The sequence below is a fragment of the Kogia breviceps genome, chromosome 1, assembly GCF_026419965.1.
Source record: "Kogia breviceps isolate mKogBre1 chromosome 1, mKogBre1 haplotype 1, whole genome shotgun sequence".
NCBI classification, from domain to species: domain Eukaryota; kingdom Metazoa; phylum Chordata; class Mammalia; order Artiodactyla; family Physeteridae; genus Kogia; species Kogia breviceps.
In genome coordinates this window covers 177,466,728-177,485,260 of record NC_081310.1, presented here as the reverse complement: position 1 = coordinate 177,485,260, position 18,533 = coordinate 177,466,728, and the positions used below count along the sequence as shown (strand labels likewise).

Below are 18,533 nucleotides of genomic sequence, written 5' to 3'. Positions count from 1 at the left end.
CTCACCTTGGCCGTGGACTGGCTGCGGTAGCGGTCGAAAGTGTGGAATTTCTGGTTGAGCTCATGGTAGAGTTCCGAGTGCCGTTTCCGGGTGTGCATCACCTTCTGGGAGCCACAGGGCGTCAGGGCAGGTGCTCCCCACGGGATGCTCAGCATCCTAGGTCCCCACATCCCTGCCTGCTGCCGGCCCCTCTGGGACAAGGCCTGGCTCTTTCTTCACCCCAGAGCAACGGGCTTGGGCAGTTGAGGGACTGTCATGGGGTCAGGCTCTGCACTGGGGCTTGGGCTAATTTTAGGAGGGGACCCTCCAGGGACAAACCGCCCCCCGCAATCCCAAACCCAACACACACATACACTGTAGCACTTACCTCAAAGTCCAGGTCTGAGTACCGTAACTTCTTTCTCTGGGAAGGAGCAACAAGGAAGCAGTGAAAGAGAAGAAAACTTTTTACCATGTGCAGGGGGTTTAGAGTGAGGAAATCTGCTCCCCGCCCAGGGTCTGCCCACTGTACCTTCCCCCAGCCCAGGCTCAGGAGCTAGGAATCCTTTAAAGGACAGCCCTTGAGGTTGTGGAAATGGGCTTGGGGCCTGGGAGATGAGGCTCCAAGGCGCTACCCCACCACAGGACTGCCAGGGGCACACAGAGGCTGGCACACGCGTAGACATGCACCTGCACGTGGACCAGATGTCACAGCGCAGACTTCCAACACGGCGGGACACAGATCCCCACATGGGATCACAGAGCAGACCCTCCTTCCTCTGTGTCCTGGATTCCACCCCTCTGTCCTGCCCCATCTTGCCCCATCCTCTCTGCCACCAACGGGCTCCTCTCTCCCTGGAAACCTCCACTTGTCCTGCAAATACAGGACGCAGGGTTACAGAAACCTTCCTTTCACCGCACTTTGCCCCTTTTCCTGCCAAACTTGGCCCTGCCTCCCTGGCCTCCCTCCCTCATGCCTCTCCCAGCTCTCACTTGCCCAAGACCACCTTCAAGGCCCCAGTGGCCTACGCAGCATTCGGTGCCACTCAAGAAGGAGGCCTTAGAGTCTCAGAATGTTGGCGCAGGAGCGCTCATGAGGCCAAGACCAACCTTCTCAGGTTACACTGGGGAAACTGAGGTCCAGGGTGAAGGGACTTGCCCCACAGTCCTCAAGGACGCCGCTAAAACCGCCATCTAGATCTCCCCAGTCCCAGGCCTGCAGACACACTCACCACCACTGGCGGTGGTGACACCCCTCTCCTGGTCCTTCCACCTCCCTGCCTGCTCTTTCTTCGCCACCCACCCTGGCGTCTCCAACTCTTGGCCCCCGCACTCTGCCCTGCACTCTCCCCTGCCCTTCACCAGACACACACACACACACACACACACACACACACACACACACACACACACACACACGTCCTCCCCGTTACCAGCCACACTGCACTTTCTGGAGGCAGCGGGACTCCTCTCCCTGCTCCCTGATGCCCACGGGCAAGGCACACACGGCTGCGCCCAAGAGAATAAACTCTAAATTCCCCCGCCCCAAACGTGCTCCTCCGCCCCATCGCAGTTGCCCACAGCAGAATTCTGGACGTCATCCTTGACCCCTCAAGACTCTGCCATGTTTTTTTGCTACCTCCCACACAAGGAGCCCAGGGCTGGCCCCTCCTCAGGGGCCCAAGCACGGACAGGTGTCCCCAGAACAAAACCTGCCACCATGCTGAGCGCTCCCCTCCCCAGTTCCCGTGTCAAGTTTTCTGTCTTTGTGACGCCTTCCTGTTTTTGCCATCTGCGGCAAGAGCAGGCACCAAATGTTCAAGAAACATTTCGGGAGAAAAACTAAACTTGCAAACCTTCTAGCTGCTAACTTTGTTTTCTCGTGGGGAGGATGGGGAGCCGGTTTCTGGGGCTGAACATGAGCAGCCAGTGGTGCCTGAGCTGCGACTCCTAACCCTGTCCTCATCCACACCCTCCTCATCCCTCCAATGAAAGTTCTCGAGTTCTACAGTGGGCCACTACCAACTGCTTGTTGCCAGTGATTCCCGGCAGGGAGCAGGCCTGAGGAGGTCAGAGAGAAGGTGGAGCAGCCACAGAAAACACACAGGCGGGGAAAGAGAGGGGCTGGCATTTTCTCAGGAAGAGAGGGGCAATTACCACAAGCCTACGGGCAGTGCCTGAGCTTGATTTCAGGAATGATACCAGTAGCCATCCCCAATCATCTAGCACTTTCTACCTGCTCCACACAGAGATAAAATGATCTTTATCAATTAGTCCTCGCAGCAACTCTACCAAGAGGCTGCTCCTGTGTTATCCGCACTTTACGAATGAGGAGACTGAGGCTCAGAGAGGTTAAGGTGAAGAGAGATTACGTGAGCCTCGGGGGAAGATTATGCTCCAAATCTCACTGCTGATCGGCAGGCAGCGTCCAGATCTGAACCTGGGGACTCGGAGACCCAGGCTCTCATCCCCTATGATGTGGCTTCCCTAGCAATACAGCACTGGGCCTGAGCCACAGGCCCCTTAAAGGAGGGCCCATCCTAACCGCTCGCCCCAAAACAGGCATTAAAGCAAGCGTGAGCACCTTCGAGAAGTGCACCCTCAGCACGTGGCGTCCAAGCCCATTTGAGGAGCTCAGAGGAGCCAGGATGCCCTTGGAGCCGCCGTGGGCACAAACGGAGGAGAAACGCACAGCAGATATACTCCCCAGGACTTTGTATGAGGAGGCTACCGGCTGTCCCTTCCTGGCTGTTGCCAGACATAGTTAGTCACAGGCACCCGGGGGCAGGCCTCCCAACCCCCCACCCCCCGCCTGTGCCCAGCAGCCCCTCACCTCCAGGGAGCCCAGCTTCATGGTGGAGCCGGGCACGGTGCGGGGCATGGTCCGGCTGCGCTCCCCCGGCTCGGGCACTTGGCGGGCGCTGGGTGTCGGCGGTGGCGGTTGGAAGGTCATCCCGTAGGGGTTCTGTAGCGATCCGTAGGCAGGGCCCAGCCCCAGGCCCGAGTGGTCCACAGACAGGAAGCTGGGGTACCCTTCGGCATGGCCCAGTGCCTTGGCAGCCCGCCGGGGGGTGCCCTCGGGCCGGGCCCGCGGGGCATCCTCGCCACCTCCGCCCCCGCCGCCGGGCTGCAAGCTCAGAGTCCTCCGGGGCAGCACCATGTAGTCCCCATCGGAGCCCGGCTCGGCAGGCTGCAGCCACGTGAGGTCCAGCTGCCGCAGGCCACCCTCCCCACACATGTACACGGGGTTGGCCTCCTGGGGGGGCGGTGGCTCCCCCAGCCCTGGTGAGGCTGCCATGGGCACCAGGAGATTGCCAGGCAGTGGTGAGAAGCTGAGGCTGCCCTCGGGACCCACGAGGCAGGACTTGGGCTCCTCGTCCTCGTCCAGGGACAGGCGGGACAGTGTGCCCGTGATGGTGGACGGGTTACAAGTGTTGACCTCCTTGAACAGCACTGGGGGCAGGAGTGGAGGGAGGTCAGTCCAGGGGAGGAAGAGCCCCCAGATGCCCTTGCCCAGGCTGAGCAGGGTACCAAGCCCCTGAGCTTGGACAGCGGGGGAAGCTGAGTCCTGGCGTGATGGCCGGGTGGTTAACACAGGGGTTAAGAAGGTGTCTGTCCCAGAGGCCCACAGCAAGGGAGGGAGAGGAACGAAGCCAAGGCCCAGCTCCCACAGTGCCCGGGGGCGGGTCCTGACCTCTGACCCGCCAGCCCCAAGGCTGTCAAAAGAGCCTTGCTCCTCCCCGCTCCCTGGGCAGCTCCTCCCCAGGAGACAGAACTTGAAGGAGGTTCTGGTAAGAATCGTGGAAATGACACAATGATGTAAGAGCCACTTTGTGCCGAGCACCCGGCTAGGCACTCGATGTCCCCCAGTTCACGTAAGGCTCCCACCCACCCTGGGAGGACAGATTTCTCTCCTTTATAGGTGTGTTAACCGAGGCTCCAGGGGTAAGCTGTTTGCCCAGAGTCATGCAGTGAGTGGTGTTCACAGCCCTGAATCCAACTCAGGCTTGTCTGACTCAAAAGCTAGACCCCGCAGCCAGACACCTGTCAGGGCCTTCCTTGGTGTGGCTGGGGGCCCTCCCTTCTTGCCCCTCTCTGGGGCCATTCTCAGCTCTGCCCTGGCACACTCACCTGTCTGACAAGCCAGATCCACATCTTTTTCAAAGTCTGACTATAGGCAGAGAGGGAGAGAGCAGACAGGCAGAGAGAGGATCCATGTATCAGGGTGGGGGGGGGGATGCAGGCCCCTCCCTACCCACCCAGAGGGTCTGCCTCTGCTGGGCACACTGCCCAACAGAGCAGAGGGGCCCCAGGCGTGGTCTCCTCCAGCCACACCTGACAGCGGGAAGACTGAAGGGGGGAAAGGACTTGCCCAAGGCCACCCAGCTGTCACTGGCTGAGCCCGAATCAAACCCAGTCTCTGTTCCCTCCCTGCCATAGATGAGGCAGGTGAGGGGTCCAGGGCAGGGGGCACTCAGAACCCACCTGTGCCCTGCCCAGGCCTCCTCACTCACCAGGATCTGCAGCTGCCCGTTCTTACACGAGTCGGGGGAGTCTTCACTCTCATCGGCCCGGCACACGCCCATCTGGCACTTCACCACATCCTGGACCTGGGGGCAGCAGGTGCCTGCTGGACCTGAGGCTGCCACAGGGCCCCCGGCCACGGTTGGCTGTGCCTCCCACCCCAGGCACTCAGGCAGGTGTGGAAGGAAAGCAGCGCATCCAGCCTAGGGGAGGGGAGAAGGAGCCCCAGGGGACCGAGGCCAAGGCCAAGGCTGCCCAAGCTCTCAGCATGCACACCAAGGGCTGCCCAGCTGGGGACCTGGTGGGGCCTCAGTCTTCCCCAGCTGCACCGTGGGGAGAAGCGAGGGACTGCCATGGTCGGGGGCGGACAGGGGCAGGAGAGGCCCAGCCCACCTCTCGGCGCAGAAAGCAGTGCACAGCCGTGATGACAAAGCCCTGCGCGGAGTTGAAGACAGCAAAGAGGGCCTGGAAGAGGACGGAGCGGCGGTCTGTCATGGCCAGGACGGCGGACATCCAGGTGAGCGCCAGCAGGGGCAGCACCACGCAGGAGCTCCAGAGCGAGGCCCTGAGGACAAGGCAGAGGGTCCGTCGGGCGACACTCCAGGGGACAGGCTGGGCTGAGCCCGGGCCTGCACTCAGCCTGGGGCCCTTAAGCTGCCCAAGACCGGCAGGGCCCCAAATGCCAAGATCTCAGTAATGGCCCCGAGCAGGGGGGCTGAGGAGCCGGAGGCAGAGGAACAGAACAAAGAGCAGAAAACTGGGGGACAAGAAGAGGGGGAGGGATAGACACACCGACACAATGGGACTGAGCCAGAGGCAGCATCAGCGGACAGAGACAAAGAAGGTGGAAAGAAACAGTGGGAGAGAAGAGGAGGGAGACAGATACAGACGCTGTGAGTTTCAGCCACAGTTTGCACAGAATCACAGGCCTGGGCCACATCCCCAGAGAGTCTGGGAGGGGAGGAGAGGAAGAGAGACAAACAGAGACGGCAGACATGGTGAGAGAGTGGATGAGACGGGCAGAGACACACAGAAAGGCTACATCGGCAGAGAGGACGAAGGAAATCACAGAGCACAAATCTTTGGGGAGAAGACGAAGGGACCAGGGCAGCAGAGGCTCCTCCCCTTCAGCTTCCCAAGGAGGAGGTGCCAGGCTCCCAGGGCCTGCTCAGAGCTGGGCAGAAAGATCATAGCTGGGGCTGGAGGTCAAAGCCAGGGTCAGGGCCAAACCCACACATCCCCAGCCTCCTCGACAAGGGAGGGCAGAGAAAAAAGGCAGAGGGGCCCAGGCATCCAGGCACCAGTGCCAGCCCGCCCCCACCAGCAACAGCCCACGAGCACACAGTAAGGCAGCCTTGCCCTACTGGGCCAGGTGCCACACCCTGCCCACTCTGCCTCATGAACACCGCCCGGTGGGAGAGTCAGGCAGGGGTGGGCACAGCTCTGGACGAGGCAGAGAGGTGGGCAGGCGGCCAAGACCTGCCCTAGGAAGAGTGGTCCAGGGCTGTTCAGCCCGGCCGGGGGCAGGCACAGTGGTCTCCACAGGCCCCGGGGGCAGAGCCAAGACTAAAGAGAGGACCTAATCACAGCCATGAGGGCTACCACTGATTCACCACCAATTCTCTGGCAGGCCCTACACCAAATTCTTTACATACATTAATCACACTGTGACCAAAACAACTCCAGTAAACAGGCATGGGGATTGTTATCCTAATTTACAGATGAGGAAACTGGAGTGTGCCCAGCTGGGCAGACAGACACAGAGCCGGGATGCAAACCCAAAGTGGAGCCTCCGAAGCCCAAGCTTTTAACTGCTAGTTCTGAGAGACTGGGTCAGAGAGGCAGATGGGAGCCCAAGCAAAAGGGAGCTTTCTGCTACACAGAGGTTCCCAGAGATGCTGCCAGCCACCTCCAGAGGCAGTGAGCTCCCTGATCCTGGAGGTGTGCAAGACAGAGCTGGGTCCCCACTGCTCAGGGAGGGTCAGCTGGATTTCTGGCCCTGAGTGGGAGGTTGGGCCTGAAGCCCTGAAGTTCATTCATTCATTCTACTCTTGTGCGGCTGGGATTTTAAGAGTCTCAGCAGCCCGAGGACAGCTCAGTGAAATAATTCCCTAGCTCCAAGATTCTCTGTCCTCCAATTGATTGTAAGATTCAATGCCTCTGAAATTCTAAGTCTCAGATTCTATGACAGATGATAAGACTCTATGATTCACTCATTCGAACATTCTTAGTTTCTGATTGTCTTATTCTAAGATTCTACCATTCCAATTCTAAGGTTCTATGGGCTCCAAAATTCTAAGGGTGGAAGACTCTATGAGCCTCTGTAGGTTGGGGCTATAAGGAGGAGTGCGTGTCTGTGCCTGGATAAAATATAAGCCGGGGCTAGGGGCGCAGGGGCAGGGAGCAAGGGGTGGGCATGGGAATCCGGCATTTTCTGGAAGGCACAGACATTCATTCCCTGTGGCCTCTTTGCCATTGCAATGTCGAGCCCTTGAGAGTGCGTGGCAGGTGGCAGAGCAGGGCAAGCTTTCCAGGGCACTGGGCTGATATCCCTCCTCCCCCCACCATGGGCACTGCCCCCCCCTTCTTTTGCCCCTCCCCACCCCCCCCCTTCCCCACGGGGGCACAACTAACATGGCGTTCCTGGCCGAGGCTGAGCTGAGCAGGGGGCTGGGGACCGCTCCACACGCTGAGCAGGGGAGGAGCAGGCTGGCCCAGGGGCACCGCTCCGACCTCGGGGGCGGCACAGACATGGGAGAAGGGGGGAGACACACGGGAAGTGGGAAGAGATGGGGCAGTGTGAGCCCCGAGTGGGGTGGGAGGGGGAGGGCAGATGAGAGAGAGAGAGGTGGGTTAGGGTGGGCGAGGGGCTGCAGCCGAGCACACCAGGTGCCCACCTTGCCTGCACCCTTGATGCACCAAGTTCAGGGAGCCCCAGTCGCATCATCAAGCCCTGAGTCTCCAAGAGTGGCTGTGGCCCACCCTCCCTACAGCATTTCCCAAAAGGCCAAGTCACAGCGACCCCCCTCCCCTTACCCGGCCCTCTGCTTCTTGGACTTGTCTGAGATGCCATCCCGAGCCATGAGCTTGTTGAAGACGATGATTCCGATGAGCATATTCACCTGGGGGCCCGGTGGAGTGGGGTAGGGGAAGACAGGATCACCAGATGCCCTCCTGGCAGGGAAATCCCCAGGTGGAGGAGGCAGACCCCCTTGGGGCCATGCCCCTCCCAGGATGCTGCAGGGGCACATACCAGGACAATGACAGCTGCTGGGCCCACGAAGGCATAAAGCAGACCACCCTCCAGAGAGAGCCAGCAGCTGGACAGGGGGGAAAGAGGGGGTATCAGACAACCAGTGGGCCTGCTCCCATGCTCAAACACCATCCCTCAGGGCTCCCTGAGCTGCCGGGTCACGTTACGCATTGGGGCAGGGACCCAGACAAGGTGAGAGTGAGCCACTGACTGTTGCTGAGCCCCTCTAACAAGGGCCCTGGGGCTACCAAGGCTGATCCCTGACCTAAATGGTTCTGAGATTATCCAATCCCAGCACAGCCTTTTATAGTCAGGGAAACAGGCTGAGACGGGAGAATTTGCCCAAAGTCCCACAGCAGGGGTGGGCCAGGATCACAGCCCGATTAGTCTGGAGCCCCGTCAGGTCCACTGACTCCCACCTCCCAGCCGGGGAGGCCCACGTACTAGCTGGATGTACCGTATCCTTTGGTGCGGGTAAAGCCGACCGACACGGCCACCACCAGGGCAGGCAGACCTGGGGGAGCGGGGGAGCCAGAGTGAGATGGCCGCCCGTCCTCAGGGTCCTTCACCCTCCCAGACCCCCAGCCCAGCTGACCCCTGTGCCCAGAGAGCAGGGCCGGGGCCGGAAGCTCTCTTGCTGTCCCTGCCCCCAAGGCCGAGTGACAGGGTCCAGCACGAGCCCCGCTCACCCCAGCCCAGGCAGAGGAAGCGCTTGCGGACGAGGCGGGTCCGCATCCGTCCGATGACAGCCAGGTAGGACTGCCAGGCCTCAGTGAGCACCCAGCAAAAGGATGAGAGGAAGAAGAAGTGCAGGAAGGCGGCTGTCATGGTGCACACACCCTGCAGGAAGAAGGAGAGGGAGGGAGTGGCCCTGAGCAGCCGCCAGGGTGGGAGGCGCCGGGCTTCCCACGTCCGCTGCTGGGCGCTGCCACGGCTGCCCACCTGAGCTCCGCCTCCCACAGAACCCTGCCAGGCACCCCCGTCTTCCTGCACCCACACACAGCACGACACAGGCCCGGTGACACGTACACGGCACTCAGCATCCAGGAGGAGGCGGGCGGGCAGGCTGCCCACGCGTAGACGGGGCTGGCAGGAAGGGGGACAAACGAGTGCCTGCCACGTCATGGCCGGGTGGGCCCCACGTCTGGCACCAGCAGGGCTGGCGCTGTGCAGAGAGGGCCGAGGGGGCACAAGGGACAGCCAACACAGATCAGACGCGGGCACGTGGCACAGGAGGCTTCGCTTGGGCTCCCACATGCCCATAGACACGCCCAACACACGTGCGCACAGGCGCTCGGCTCACGTACACGTTCACAGATGTACACAGACATCCCTCACTGGAGTACGCACACCCCCTCTCCAACTCCCTCATGTACGCTCACACACACTATCTCCCACACACACCCTCACCCAACACCCAGCTCGAGTGTCTACACACATCCGGCACTTAGTTTCATACACACGAGCACACGCGCCATCCCCCCTTCGCCCCACTCACACAGCCCGGCCCCCCTGTGAGCCTGCACCTGCCTTGCTCAGCACCCGCGACTGGCCCACGAGGATCAGGATGTTGGATGCCAGGATGGACAGGCAGAAATTCAGCAGGATGATGGAGCGTTCTGATTTTATAAACCTGGTGGGGCACAGGGGGCAGAGACAGGGGAACTGGCCGCCCTCCCCAACCTGGGGTGGCCGGCCACCGCCCGCCCCGCCCCCTCGCCCCCGCAAAGCCCCACCGTCCCACCTACCTCCAGAAGGCGGCATAGATGGCAAGGAGGGTGAGCAGTGCCATACAGGACACAGCACAGCCGATCACAAGGGGGACCGAGGGGGAGCCCGCCAGCTCCAGGGTCTGGGGTAGAGGGGCAGACCGTCAGATGGGCCACTGGGAGAGGGCAGCTACAGGGGTGCCATCGCCCTCCCCACCCCCTGTCTAGGACAGACTGGCACCTGCACCTGTGTCACACCCACACACATAAGGGGACTCACCACTGCCTCCACACGTGCACAGAGCAGACCCAGTCACGTACGTGGATGTGTATTTACGCTGTCGCCCGCACTCTTCCACACACAACCGGACACACACGTGTGTGTGTATACGCATGCAGTCACCCACTGCCACACACCCCTGGGCACGTGTCATCACTGTGAGCACCAGCCCAGGGGCACAGACTTCCACGTGCAATGCCACAAGTACACCCACGCAAACGCCACGTGGGATCACCCAGATCCCCACCAGCACCGTCACAGATGGCCACTGGCACCCGGAAGCCTCTTCTCCGGCCCAGCCCAGGCACTTCCCTCCCACTCACCAGGTCCTTGGGCGGCTGGGCCAGCACAGCAAAGGTGGACAGGTGCTGGCACTGGCAGCGAGTGTGGGCTGCCTGGGTCTCCAGGGTCTGGCAGCTCTCAGTGTCCCAGTCCCCTGAGCTGGCATCTCTTGGGTGGAGGGAGAGGTGGGATGAGCCCCAGCCCAGCTCCACGGCCCCACCCCCAGTGCTGGCCACTGCCTAAGGACAGGTGAAACCCAGAGCAAGGCCGCATCCAAGAGGCAGGCAGGCAGGCAGCGGGGGCCACAGGGTTTGCCCTTGATCCCTTGGGCCAAGGATGGTGCCAAGGCACTCTCCCTCTGGCCTTCCAGGCAGGACATCCCCTCCTGAGGGAGGAGTCCCAGGGCTGCGGCCTTCCCCACATAGAGCCCCTGCCCAACTCACGCTCTGGAGTAGTCCCAGCTGGCACAGTGGGGATCCGTGGTGCCCTGAGGAGTAGAAGACCTAAGTGCAGCGCGGGTGGCAAGCTGCCCACCCAAGACCACCCTCATCCTGCCATGGCAGGCCCCACACAGGCCAGCGGTTCAGCCTGCCATCAGGGCAGGCCACCTCCCCATCACACAGGCCTTTGGCTGCCCTGGCTGGAGCATCCCCAGGGTCCCTGCCCAGGGCCCCACTCACGTTGATGATATAGGAGAGCTCCACGGTGATGAGGGGCTCAGCTAGTGGCTGGGTGGGGGGCCTCACAGTCACTGTCATCACCCGGGATGTGACGGCCAGCGGGGGCCTGGGGGACAGATGCTGAGGTCAGCTCCTGCCAGCAGGTGCCCAGACCCAGTCAGGAACCCTGAAGGTGCTTTGGATCGAGGGCAAGAGGCTACCATGGTGCCAAGGCCAGGGGAAGGCCTGGAGTTCAGCGGGGCCCAGAACTTGGGGTGAGGTCTAGAGCTCAGTCCAACACCCCCCGCACCCCCTCTGAAGCCTCTGGGAGCTGCATGGACGTCTTGGAGGAGCACCTGTGTCCAGAGCCAGGCGAGGGGTCCCTGAGGCTGCAGATGGATCTCTCTGTGGCCAGCAGGGGCTCAGCCTTCCTTCCCTTACCTGGGCCTCCCTGGACCCGCAGCAGCCCCATCCACCCCTCCCAGGGACTCACCTGGGGGGCGGCAGGATGAGGCCGAGGGTGCGGTAGAGCACAGCACCAATCACAAAATAGGAGGAGGACTCCTCAGGGTCTGCCGGGAGGAGGCGCTGGTGGGAGTGGCCCGGGCCAGGGGGCACGGTTCCTGGGCCTCTCCCCCTGCCAAGGCTGCCTGCTGCCCCGGATGCGGCCGGCTTCCCTGGGGAGGAGAGGCTGAGCACCTCCTTGGGTAGGAAGAGGCGGTCCTCTGAGTACCGCACCCAGTCTTTCATGCCCCGGCGGCCGCGCATGGGGAACGTGATGTCGCTGGACACAGCCGAGACGGGCTCTCGCTGAATGCTGATCACTGCAGAGGACAGACAGAGACAGAAACAGAGGGGAAGGTCACAGGGGAAGAGATGAATGTGGGGGAGACAGCAGGAAGGCAGATGCAGACACCAAGGTTGATACAAACAAAGAGGCGGGGGGACACGTATACAGAGAAACAACAAGGAGACGGAGCATGGAAAGAAACGTGGAGACAGAGGTACAAATAAGGGGTTAAATGAGGGAAAGGCAGGGCCCAGAGAAAGAGAGGAAGATAGGAAAAGCCCTCAGAAACCATCCCTGCCCCAAGGCGTCCTGGGTTCGACCACATCCAGCACCCCCTCCCCTGCCTGCCTCCTTGTACCCAGGTTATCTGTGACAATCAGAGAGCTCTGGAAGGCCTTGAGAGCATCGCCCACCAGGTGGATGAAGTCCTCCACGACCCGGAGCAGGTGCACAGAGCCAGGGGACACCTGGGGACAGACAGGGCGTGAGGGCCCAAGGCAGGGGTGGGCCATGGGGGAACAAGCCTGGAAGCCCAGCCCCTCACCTGTTGAGCATCAGCCCACTTGTCCTTGTTCTCTGCATCCACCATGAAGCTCACCACCTGGAAGAAGCGCTGGGGAGAGAGCGGTGGGTGTTGGGAGGTCCCAGCCCCAGGGAGAGTAGCTTCCCTGCCACAGCCACACCTGCCACCCCGCCACAGACTCTGCTATAGGGGCCCGGCCTCCCCTTTCAATCTAGGGCTTCTGAACCTTCAGCCCTCCTTCCTCTTGACAGGGTAGAGGGTACCTGCACATCATCAGCCGAGGGCACATAGGTGGCTCTCTTGAAGGTGTCAGTGACATTCCTCAGAATGTCCACGGAGAAAAGCAGGTCCCCACTGTAGTAGGTGCGCCGGGCCAGCAGCTCCTGCAGGCTCCGCACCACTTGTGACATGCCCTCGCCCGCCAGCATGCGCTGCCCCTTGGCCAGATGCTCCCGAAGCTACCAGTGACAGGTAGGCTGCTGTCACCAGCGTGTCAAGAGCCGGGACCCACCCCTGGCCCATCCCACTCCAGTCCACCCACCACTTGCTCCAGAGGGAAAGGGTCAGCTAGAGATGCTCAAAGGGATCCTGGGGAGACAGAGTCTAAGAAAGAGACCCATAAAGAGACAGAATCCCCAAAGATATGTAAAGACTGAAATAGGAACAGCAAATGAAAGAAGGAGCTCGGATATACATATAAAAGATGATAAGCACAGTTGAGGGACAAGGCACCTCCCTAATCCAAAGAGGTCATCACATGCTGGAGTGTCATGCGCTCTCTCTCTCTCTCTCTCTCTCTCAAATACGAGGTCCAAGCGCAAACGCAACAAATACCGGTTACAGTCAGACGAGTACACACAGGCCACGTTCGCTAACAACATTCCTACCCCATGGCAGGCCCTGGGCTGGGCACTGGGGACATAAAAATAATTTCAACTTTGTCCCTGCCTTCAAGGAGCTCCCAGTCTCACAGGACACAGACATTGTGATGAGCACTCGTAACACCTAATGACTGAGAAGCTCAGGGGGCTGTAGGAGCACAGAGGGAGGCACTGCGGATAAGGGAAGACATCTGAGAATCAGGCCTTGAGGGATGAGTAGGAGTTTGTCAGGCAAGGAGAGGTACAGCCAGGCAGAAGTGGGCACATCGTATGTATGCCAAGGCACATGGGCATGAGCAAGAATCAAGCTCCCTCCACGCCCACCAGAGTCTGGGACAGATCCTGTGTCGCCCCCAGCCCAGCAGGGTGCACTCACTGACAAATACAGGTAGCGGTACTCGTGGGAGATGCAGCGGGCAAAGCTGGGCAGCCCCCAGTAGGCCACGCCCTGGGCACTGAGGAGACAGCGGCGGCTGGCAGACCCTGCAGGGGTACAGGACAGAGGGTTGGGTGTGGGGACCGAGCTCTCACCCACTTCACTCCACACCTCAGGATGAAGGCTCAAAGAGGCTGGGGGCCCGGAAGGGAGCAGCAAGAATGGCGGCTGTGGGAGGCGTGCAGGGAGAGCCACCCGCCCCTCACCTGAGGCGTTGGGGGGGCACTTGTTGTAGATGATCTCTCCAGCAGCCGCCTTCTTCCACATCATCAGCATCACGTACTCGTCCCTGCACATCTCATGGAAGGCTGTTGGTACAGCGGAGGGGCTCAGCCAGGCCCAGGCACTTGCCGCCCAAGCCCCAGGGTCCGGCAGGCAATACCTGGACACCTCTTCTCACTGCAGGGCTTCACCTCCTCTCCGGTGCCCTCGCAGGGGTAGCCCTGAGTGCCTGTGGCCTGGCACATGCGGAAACGGCGCTGCCAGCCTGTGTCACATGTCTTGGAGCACAGGCTCCACGCGTTCCACGGCCCCCACTTGCCGTCTGTGGCTGCAGAGATGGGGGGCGTGAGTGGCCCCAGGTGCCCCTTGGGCCAGGGCCGCCACCTGCCGCCCCTGTGCCGCGCACTCACCCGGGCACTCAAGGTTGCCACACTCCCGGGTGTCCGTGAGGGCCCCGGTACACGTGGCCCAGGCTGGGCCCGCCACACTGCACTTCCGGCTGCGCTGCTGGGTCCCATTGGCACAGGACATGGAGCACGGGCCCCAGGGACCCCATTCTAGCCACTGGCCTTCCACTGCATGGGGAGACACAAGCAGGGTTGGCTGTTGAGCAAGGGGTGTGGGGATGCATCAGGGCAGAGCACCGCAGGGAGATGGCATTCAGGTTTGAATAAGGCCAGACCCACTGGAGAGGGGTGGATGAAGGGGGTCTGGAGGGAGCTGGTGGGGCCTGGGCCTGGGCCTGCCTGCCTGCCTGCCACCAGCTCCAGGAACACAGGACCCCTCTCCACTCAGCACTGGGGCACACGCTCTCTTCTGGCTAGGGAAACGGGCCCTGGGCCACCTTCTGATCTTTGCCCACATGTAAGCCCAGCTTTGTGTCCCCTCACAGCTCAGCTGGCCATGAGCACCAAAGTGCTATGAACAACAAGGGTAGTCCAGGGCTCAGGGGAAGGGGCTCTGGCAAGCAGCCCCCTTTAGATGGAATCACAGGGTGCCAACTCCAAGTAGGCTGGGTCAGGTCACCTCCCACACTGGCAGGTAGACTATGCCAGTCTCCCCATGCTTGGTCAAAGTTCACTGGGGTTCCCCCAGGGGCAGGGCACTGGACCCGACTTCCTCCCCTTTCCCGACCCCCCACCCGGCTGGGCAGTGCCCGCCTGGAAGCCCACGGGTGCTACTGACCCGGGCAGGCGGCCATACTGCAGAGCTTAGTCTGCAGCTCGGGACCCTCGCAGGCCTTGCCGCCGTGCTGGGGGGGCACGCAGGTCCGCATCCGGCTCCGGGACCCCCGCCCGCAGCTGCGGGAGCACAGGCTCCAGGACCCCCACTCCTCCCACACGCCGTGCACTGCAAGGAAGCACGTGGCCGGTGGCTGGGAGGCACCTTGGCCCCGCCCGCTGCCCACCCACCCACCAATCAGGAGCTCCGGCAGCTCTGCCGCCGCTCCTCATTGGCTCTGCCCTGGGCCCCAGGATTCCGCCCTTTGGGGGGGGATGTGGAAGACAACAGACTTCTAGTCCCAACTCACACAGGACACTGCCTGTGGACACCCAGACAGGGAGACTAGAATCAACCCAGGAGGGGAGCCAGGGGTCCTCCTCTCCTGGGGGCACAGTAAAGCCCAGGAAAAGGCTCAATATCTACCCCACCTTACCCCATCCCCATCCCTCCCCACCCCAGATCCAGAGCAAGAATCCAACATGGCAGGCCTGGGGCAAGAGAATGCCCCTCCCCACCCCAAGCGCAGGGACACACAAATAGACATGACCCTCTACGTGGACACTGACACAAAGAGCTCACACTGGAACACGGCTTTGCCCCACCCCTTTGCAAGCTCCTGGCACACCCCCAGTTGCCAAGACCGCTTCCCAGGTAACCCTACTTTATGTTCCCAGCCAGGAGCTGATCTGGCCTAGGCACCACTTCGCTCCCTCTGGCGCAAGGGGCAGGACCCGCTGAAGCTGCCGAGCCCCTCCTGACCGACAGGCTGTCCCCACAGGCACATGCACATTCTCAACAACTCCATGCTGAACTGAGGAAGGCTTCAGGGTCTAGGGGAGGCTCCCTGGGGAGTGGGATAGGGAGTCAGAGGAGGGAGGCGATGGTCAGAGAAAGCTTCATTTTTTTTTTTTTTTTAAGTGGCATTTCTCTTAGATCCTGAAGGACAGGCTGAATTTTAATAGCCAAGGTAGGGGTGGAGGGGATAGGATGAGAATAGGCAAATGCAGGCTGGTGGGAAAGTGCAAGAGGTGCTGGTGTGGCCAGAGCATAGGGAACACGGAGGCCGGTGAGGGTAAAAAGACAAGCCTTGATTACCAGGACGTAGGCATCAGGGGAGTGCTGTGCCCACAACCAAGCCTGCTGGTGCGGGCCCTGCTCTGATTCATCTGTGTCCCTGATGCCCTGTGTGGGGCTGGGCACGGTGGAGTGGTGGGGGGACAGTCAAGTTTGCTGAATGAAAGGAGGAGGCAACCAACCATCTTTGGAAGATGAACTTGCCCAAGTCCCAGGCAGGACCCAACCCTGCAGGCAGACTGGGTGGGGAGGACGGGCATACCTGGGCAGGTGGCTGAATTGTTGCAGGGCCGGGTCTCCCGCAGGGGCCCGCTGCACAGGGTCCCATAGGGGGAGGACACGCAGGAGCGGGTCCGCACCTGCAGGCCCTGCCCACACGTCAGGGAACACACGCTCCACGGGGACCACTCCTCAGCCGCTGGGTCGCCTACGAGAGAGGGACAGCGTCGGCGGCAGGGGGCATCTCCCAAGCACTCAGTCTCATAGGAATCCTCCTACCCTGACCCCAAGTGACAGGCTCTTCAGGAGGCAATCCAGACCTGCCCACAGGCCTCACATGGCAGAGAGACACGACTGAGCTCCAGGACATAGACACGGACAGGCACACGCCAAGCACACATGCCACCAGACGCCACAGAGTCGGGCCCCCGCCACAGAGGAAGGGAGGCGGGCCCGAGTTACCTGTCTGCGCCATGTACAGCCCAGGCTCATCTGCAGACCTTGGCCACTGGGTTTTCACCTTCGGCTCCTCTTCTGGCTCCTCACCTGGAACACGGAGGTGGTGGCGGGGGCTCAGCAGAGGCCAGCTCAGTCCCGCCAGGGTGGCACAGAGAGGGCAGCCTTGCTCGCCCTCAGCCAGAGGGTCTGGAACCAACTGCAGGCGACGCTGAAAGAGCATCACGTCCTGCCCCCGGCCCCACCAACACCATTTTACAGATAAGGAAACTGAGGCTCAGAAGGCCACACAGGGCTTGCCTACAGCCTCACGACTGTCTTTTCCTCCTGCCTCAGCCAAACTGGGGGAGACTGGAGAGGAGTAGCCGCTCATATTAATGAGCTCTGGGAGGCTTCTGTGCCAAGTGCTGTCCCTACATATCTCCTTAACCCTCCCCTGGGAAGTAGGGACCATCACCTCCGTTTAAAGATGAGAAAACTGAGGCCGAGAGAGGGGAAGTGACTTGTCCAAGATCACACAGCTTGGAAAGCCTCAAGTCCAGTCTCTTTCCCCTCACAGGGCTGACCCTGAGGCAGACAAACAGCCAAGGTGAGCAGCTGTGACCACTCCGTAAGCTTGCCTCTGGGACACGATTCATGCCAAGCCAGGGGCTGGGCCTGGGGCCCAGATTCTGCTCCCCAAGCAGCAGTGGACTGTGACCTAGAGGCACAGGTCAGAACGCCACTCCTCTGAGACCTAAGGGCCAGAGGCAGGTGCCTCCATCCAGCAGACCCTACTCCCCACTGCCCTGTGGCCAGCGAGCAGCAGGCGCTCTGGGATCTGCTGCTGCTGCCTCGGCTCCCGCCTCACCGGGCTCTTGGCTGCCCGATTTCTGTGTCTGGTCTAGGCCTTGGAAGCGCTGCCAGCCCTGGAGGAGAGGCCGGGAGCTCCCATTCTCCAAAGCCGGGCCCTCCTGCTCAGACATGAGCTCATCAGGCCCTCTCCCACAGGCTGGGTAGCAGGGATGGTGGCAGACATGAGTACAGGAGAGAAAGACCCAGCCCACGTAGAGGCTGCTGGGCAGGTGGGATGGGGACAGCATTTTGGGACAGGGCTCAGCCCATGCTGTCACCAGACTAGAAGGTACTCCTCTCCCCCACTGCCAGGCCGTCTCCTATTTCTGAACAACAGGTCAGCACGGAACAGGCACTCTGTGTTAGAAGGAACCCAAGAAGACTGTACTCTTCCTGCCCCCTGCCGCCCAGTCCAGGCTCTGCGTCTGAGAGAAAGCTCTTCCTCACCAGGCATGAAGAGTGGCCGCTCTGAGCAAACCTGCTGTCCAGAGGGCCCTGAGCTGCCACTCAGCCCGGCCTCTGGTCTCATCCACTCCCAGGCCCTTCCCTCCACTTCAGCCACCAGTCCCAGGACCTGATTTTCATCATCCCCGAAACTGCTCCACCATCTCTGAAACCTGCGTCTCCCCACCCCACGGGACACCTTCAGAGTCGGGCAACCCTGGTCCCAACACGGGCGTGGGCACTGACCAGCTGTGTGACCGTGGGCAAGTGTCTTTGCCTCTCTGACCCTGTTTTCTGACCTCTGTAGAACAATACTCAGAATACCCCCTACCCTGAGGGCTGACCTCAGGACTTCCTGACAGGAGATCAAGAAGCCCTCAGCACCCTGCTTGGACATGGGGGATACTCAGAAGGCAGCAACTATCTGGTTTATTGTCACCATCTTCCCTTCCCTCAACACCTCCACCCCTTCAGCACCCTCACGTGCCACCACCCCTCGGTCCCCTGGGCCTCCTCCCTCTGAACAGCATCTGCCATCGCTCCTGGCCTCACTTTGGGCCCTGCCTCTCTCAAGACCACAGAGAAGGTGCTGGAACGATGCCTGGCAGCTCCTGAATCCCCTCACCCAGCCTTTCCACCACACCCGCTCAGCCAGTCCCCAGCCCTGGAGACTGTGACAAACCGCCTTCTCCACGCCCACCCCCAGGCTGCTAAAGAAATCTACAGCCGTGCCAACTGCCACCA

The 18,533-nt window shown here is 61.3% G+C and overlaps 1 protein-coding gene across 15 annotated transcripts in view; it reads right to left on the bottom strand.

Annotated features, from left to right (window-relative positions):
- ADGRB2 (adhesion G protein-coupled receptor B2) overlaps nt 1-18,533 on the bottom strand; it is a 36,609-nt gene that overhangs the window by 1,044 nt on the left and 17,032 nt on the right. For 6 of the 15 annotated variants that reach the window (XM_067012651.1, XM_067012643.1, XM_067012656.1 and 3 more), the window contains 27 exons: nt 16,518-16,601; nt 16,099-16,263; nt 14,724-14,888; nt 13,949-14,113; nt 13,699-13,866; nt 13,523-13,624; nt 13,257-13,363; nt 12,263-12,457; nt 12,021-12,089; nt 11,835-11,943; nt 11,180-11,510; nt 10,708-10,813; nt 10,471-10,514; nt 10,069-10,195; nt 9,505-9,608; nt 9,287-9,389; nt 8,446-8,596; nt 8,201-8,270; nt 7,757-7,823; nt 7,540-7,625; nt 7,138-7,236; nt 4,897-5,068; nt 4,494-4,589; nt 4,111-4,150; nt 2,813-3,432; nt 368-403; nt 6-104 (listed from right to left, as the gene is read on the bottom strand). In XM_067012651.1, coding sequence (XP_066868752.1) covers nt 6-104; nt 368-403; nt 2,813-3,432; nt 4,111-4,150; nt 4,494-4,589; nt 4,897-5,068; nt 7,138-7,236; nt 7,540-7,625; nt 7,757-7,823; nt 8,201-8,270; nt 8,446-8,596; nt 9,287-9,389; nt 9,505-9,608; nt 10,069-10,195; nt 10,471-10,514; nt 10,708-10,813; nt 11,180-11,510; nt 11,835-11,943; nt 12,021-12,089; nt 12,263-12,457; nt 13,257-13,363; nt 13,523-13,624; nt 13,699-13,866; nt 13,949-14,113; nt 14,724-14,888; nt 16,099-16,263; nt 16,518-16,601 — 3,680 coding nt within the window. The remainder of the gene's footprint in view (nt 1-5; nt 105-367; nt 404-2,812; nt 3,433-4,110; nt 4,151-4,493; nt 4,590-4,896; nt 5,069-7,137; nt 7,237-7,539; nt 7,626-7,756; nt 7,824-8,200; nt 8,271-8,445; nt 8,597-9,286; nt 9,390-9,504; nt 9,609-10,068; nt 10,196-10,470; nt 10,515-10,707; nt 10,814-11,179; nt 11,511-11,834; nt 11,944-12,020; nt 12,090-12,262; nt 12,458-13,256; nt 13,364-13,522; nt 13,625-13,698; nt 13,867-13,948; nt 14,114-14,723; nt 14,889-16,098; nt 16,264-16,517; nt 16,602-18,533) is intronic. The other 9 variants (XM_067012693.1, XM_067012680.1, XM_067012707.1 and 6 more) reach the window with 7 other exon arrangements.